The following is a 5,369-nucleotide window of genomic DNA, read 5'->3' on the forward strand; positions in this document are numbered from 1 at the left end:
CCCTCTTTTTGCTTCTTATTGCATGATAAGAGAATGCTTGGTTTGTGATTTATGTGGAAAGAATGATCATGATGCTTCTAATTGCTCCAATGTTCCTTGTGATGGATATGAGAATGTGCATGTGAATTGTGTTGATAATAATGATTTTAGACCTAGATTTAATGCTCAAAAGAATGTTGGGAATAAGAATTATCACAATCATGGGAGCTATGATAATTATAACCAAAATAGTGGTTATGGTAACCATATGACCCAAGAGTTTTGTGGTAACCATAACAACTTTGGTTGTAATGACCAAAGCCATGGCCAAGAATATGGGGATCATAACCAAAGTTATGGTATCCATAATCAAAATTCCAACCAAAACCATGGTAGGGGTAATTGGAGTAATCAAAGTAGGGGAGATTTTCAAAATGATGTTCAAAGAGGTACCCCACCCCAATTTACTCCAAAGACTCAAAACCAAGGTGATAATTTCTATGATCAACAATCTTAAATGAATAGGCTAAAGAATTTCATGATGGCTCAATCCGAGAAGTTGAATGAATTCACATTGTCTTGTAACAAAATGTTAGAGGTCTTATTTACTCATGGAAAGATGCTTGAGAACCAAATCATTCAACTAGCCAACCCTTTGAGAGATTGTGCTAGTCCTCCTTCTTTACCATCACAAGAAGTTGACCCTAGGGATCCGATGTGTGCTATCACCACTAGGAGTAGTAAGGTCCTTAAAGAGAGTGTTCCTAGGAAAATTAAGGAGGGTGAAAAGGAGAGTGATTTGAGTGAAGGGAATAAGCATGAAGAGTCTAGCAAGATGAGTGAGAATTCCAATGATAAGCCTAAGGAGAAAGAGAGGAAGAAAGATGAGGTTTACAAACCTAGACTTCCTTACCCACAAAAGTTCAATAGGCACAAATTGGATGAGAAATTTGGACAATTCATCAAGATGCTTAAGAAGATTCACCTTAATATTCCTTTCACCGAGGTCTTGGAACAAATGCCAAACTATGCTAAGTTTCTTAAGGAAATTTTGAGCGGTAAGAGAGGTTGCAATATGGTGGAACTGGTGAATTTGGGGGAGTGTTGTAGCACCTTAATTCATAATGACTCACCCCAAAAGTTGAAAGATCACGGAAATTTTTCCGTACCTTGCAAAATCAAAGGAAAATTGTTCCAAAATGCCCTTTGTGATATTGGTGCTAGTGTTAGCATCATGCCTTATTCCGTTTTCAAGAAACTTAAGCTAGGTGAGCTCCTTCCATCCAACATAACCCTTCAATTGGGCGATCGATCTATTAAGTTTCCAAAGGGGAGAGTTGAGGATGTTCCCCTCAAGATAGGAGAGTTCACCATTCCCGTTGATTTCATTGTGCTTGAGATTGCGGAAGGTGATCATATCCCTATCATTTTAGGAAGACCTTTCTTAGCCACTTCGGGATCCTTAATAGATATCAAAGGAGGTCGTATTACCTTGAGAGTTGGTAAGAATGAGGAAAGTTTTGAGCTAAAACCAATGTATGAGTCTTTGTCTCTTGTGAAAGGAATTTTGTGTGTTAATTCCCCTCGCCCTATTGATGATGTATGCATGATTGATTCTTCAACTAACAATGTTCTTGAGAATTGTCATGATGTGATTTTGAGTTGTGATTGCAAGAAGGTTAGTGAAGAGAAAACGAAGCTTCCCAAGCTTATGGACGAGGAGGAAATTGACATTACTCATTGGTTTGAGCACTACCCTCAAGAGGAGGACGATGACCCTAAGAGTGTGGATGGTGTGAAACCATCTACAAAGAGGAACAAGGCAAAGAAAAGAGCACGAGCTTCTAGGAAAAAGAGAAAGAGAATGAGATTATGGAAAGAGAAGCTTGATTTTGAGGAGTTATTGATTGAAGTCTCATCAAGCAACAATGAGAATTTGCTATAATTTTAAGAGGAATTTGCTCCTTCCGCCACTTTGAAGAAGGTGGTGTTCTTTGACCCTCCATGATTTGGAGCAAGAGTCGAGCTTAGGACCATAAGCAAGCGCTTCCCGGGAGGCAACCTGGGGATTTCTAACCCTTTTCTTTCTATTTTCACTTTTTCTTAATTTTCTTTCTTTTAGTTTCTTTTGTTTCTTTCACTTGTTTTTCTTTTGGATTTATAGGTTGGATTCTTGGAGTTGGATTTCATCAAGTAAGAACAAGCAATGTGAAGGTGCTTGCGACTTTTGATGTGATTGAGCTTCTTTTGCTTTCCTTGTTCTCACATGGATTTATGATGATGCTTATGATTTCGGAGCGCAACAAAGGTGGTTCTTTCTATCGCTTTTCTTTATTAGCTAAGCATGGATAGCCCGGTGAGACCTTTCTAATTTTTCTCTTTATTTTCTTTGGATGCATAGATTAGGTTTAGTTTAGGGGAAGTTGAACGGTTCGAGGATGATTTCTTGTTAACACTTAATGTGTTTGGGATCGATGATGATGTTGTCATTTGATCAATTGTATGTCAATTGGGTTTAATGTGTTTAACTTGCTTTTTAGTTCCTTTCTCCCTTTTCCTAGTTTTCCTTTATCTATGGCTTTCCTTTTCTTTTCCTTTCCTTTTTCTTTTCCCTTATTTTTCCTTTGTTCTTGTCTTGGTATGTGGTATTCTTTTGAGGCTTGTTTTTCACCCTTTTTGTCTTATGAATTGGACTTTGTACATTGGACTTTCTCTTTTGAATGAATTTCTTCCTTGGTAGTAAAGGTATGCACGGTTTGAGAGTATGATTGGTTGACTCTAGGATAGGTGTATGCTAAGGTAGTTGGTTTGAACTAGGAGGATCATGAATCCGGATTCTACTTGTTTGTGGCATGCCAGGTAGTTGCTCCCTATAGTTGATTTGACACCGCTAGTGAGTTTTTGCTACATCCATGTGAGGTTCATTTTTTTTCAAGCCTTCAACCTATTTTTTATGAGCGGCGTGGATCCTTGACTATTGAGGACCTAATCTATAAAGCTTGATTTATGATCCTTAAACCCGAGACCGAGCTATCTAGGGAGGACAAAGGCATCTTTTCCGGGTAGTATTTTTCATTTTTAGGATTGTTTGTTTCATCTTTATTTTTGGGTTTACATTTGCCTTCTTGCAACCATTTGAGCCTATTACCTTCTTTTCAAGCCACATCTTTAGATCTTTGGCCTTTCATTTCATTTTGTTTCTTTTCTTGTTTTTGTGAAGCAATTGATCATTTTTAATGGAGTTTGTGGTGGAGAAGTTGGGATATTTGGTTTCTTTGAAGCAAGTTTGTGTTATGTTTTCAATGTGAATAATGGAAAATGTGTTTGAGTAAAAGCCATCCTAAGTTATAAAAGGCATGGACTAATAAGTTCAAAATTGAAAAAGCCGTCCAAAGTTAAAAGAGGCGAGGACAAAGCACTATTAATAAAAAAAAATCCAAAAATATTTTGATGTGAATATTCTCCCTATTTGAGCATTGAGGACAATGCTCCATTTAAGCTTGGGGGGAAGCGTTTTCATGCTTTTTGTGTATATGTTTGTGATTTATAGCTTTGAATAAGCTTGGGGGTGTTGTTTTTGTTTGGTGATTACTTGGTTATGGTGTAAAGAAATGTGCAATCTTTGCTTCACAATTTAGGTAAACCGCCAAATTTTAAATTTTAGCCTACCTTCACCCTTTATGCCTTACGTTACAACCTTTGGGAAAGCCTTTTCGACCTAGAAGTTGAGTCAGTATTCGGGGAAGGGAATCATGGGTCATTGCCTAAGGAAAGGGGATGCATAGTCAAGATGTCGAGTAGCCTAAATAAATCTCTTTTTTCGGTTCATTCGAGGAATCATTGGGATGCTCACTAAGGGAGATTTGAGACTAGTGGGGAGAACGCGGTAAGATTGATTGGGATGAACGTGGATTGAGATGTCTAGTTCCTATGCTTAGCATACCCTATGTTTCAATCAACCTTGGATATCTTGGAACGTGTATACCTTGATTGCTTGAGAAAGATGTTCATTCATTTGTAGTGTAGTCTCTTTATAAGTCCATTTCGCAAAGGTTTTGTTTTCCCATTTCCCTTTTCTTTTCTTTTCATGGTTTTGCCTCTTGGATGTTGGGGGAGAGTTATGGGTAAACTCTTAGGATACCCTTACGAGAGCATCACTCGTCCTCTAGGGCAATCTTGGGGTTTAAATGGCTTGTTGTAGCTAAAAACAACCATGATTCCTACGAAAGTGAGTCTTAGTGTATATTCTCATCTTGAGTCTTTCTTTTTATTTTTGAATAAGTCTTTCATCCTTATTCTTTCTTGCTTTGTTTTCCTCGAGGATGAGCAAAAGTTTAGCTTGGGGGAATTTGATGAGTGTCATTTATGGCACTCATTTGGCTTCTTTTAGGATGATTTTCATGCTCTTTTATAGCTCTTTTCCTTACTTTTCCTTAGTTTTGTTCTTTATTTCTTTAGTTTGTGCATTCCTTAGTTAGTTTTCTTTCATTGTGCATTTCTTTGTTTATTTTGTCTTTTTCCCTTTTATTTGCTTGTTTTCATGTATTTTCAGGTTATGATCGTGTTCCAAGGATTCCCCAGCCTTCCTCTCATATTTATCATCATTTTGGATGCCTCTTGATTGTCATTTGGAGCTCAAATTTGAAGGAATGCAAGGAGCAAGTTAATGAGATCGGTGCATGCATGCGGTGGGGGCATCATTTTTGGTGTGAACCCACCAAAGAAGCCATTTCAAGACTACCTACCTTAGTGTTCATCATCTTCACCAAGACGAGCACACGAGGATGATCTAGGACGAAGAAGAGGAGGCCTCCAGGTGCGGGCGTACCACCCCTTGGAGCGGGCGCACCACCTTGCGCCCCTATTTCCGTACCCATTTTTTCACAGCCGCGCCCTTCCGAGTTTCTTTTGGGACTATCTAACTAACTCTTCTTTTGTATCTTTCTTTTATAAAGTTTTTCCTTCTATTTTTAGGGGGAGAAGGATTAGAATAGAATTAGAATTAGTTTTTGATCAACTTAGAGAGATTTTTAGAGAGAGAAACTCTAGGTTTTAGTGAGAGAATTTCATGGTGGATTGTTGATGATTGAAGATTTCTCCATTTCCTTTGATCTTTGATCAAGTTTGTAAGGATTCCTTTTCTTTAATTCAATCTTTAGTTTGATCTTTAGTTTGATTTCAATTGTTTTGTTGAATGTTCAAGTTTGATTGATTTTTTATTTGATTTTAGTTTGTTTAATTTGATCATGATGAATTTATTTTTTAGCTTTGTTTTGATCTTGATTTCTATGGATTGTGAGTAGTTTGATTGCTAGGGTAATGGTGAATCATACATTATTAATGGATTGATGTTAATTTGGGGAAATTGATGGAGTTGATGATGTGATTAA

At 37.4% G+C, this 5,369-nt stretch overlaps 1 protein-coding gene across 1 annotated transcript; it reads left to right on the top strand.

Moving 5' to 3' along the window:
* The first annotated feature begins 496 nt into the window (after nucleotides 1-496).
* On the top strand, nucleotides 497-1,924 carry LOC110695578. The gene has a single exon (XM_021872793.1). The coding sequence runs from the start codon at nucleotides 497-499 to the stop codon at nucleotides 1,922-1,924; it is 1,428 nt and encodes a 475-aa protein (XP_021728485.1).
* The last annotated feature ends 3,445 nt before the right edge of the window (nucleotides 1,925-5,369 follow it).

The sequence above is a fragment of the Chenopodium quinoa genome, unplaced genomic scaffold (genome assembly GCF_001683475.1).
Source record: "Chenopodium quinoa cultivar QQ74 unplaced genomic scaffold, ASM168347v1, whole genome shotgun sequence".
In the NCBI taxonomy this organism is placed as follows: domain Eukaryota; kingdom Viridiplantae; phylum Streptophyta; class Magnoliopsida; order Caryophyllales; family Amaranthaceae; genus Chenopodium; species Chenopodium quinoa.

Bases quoted from the DNA above. Each gene is read 5' to 3' on its own strand.
- LOC110695578 (XM_021872793.1), top strand. From the start codon at position 497: ATGAATAGGCTAAAGAATTTCATGATGGCTCAATCCGAGAAGTTGAAT.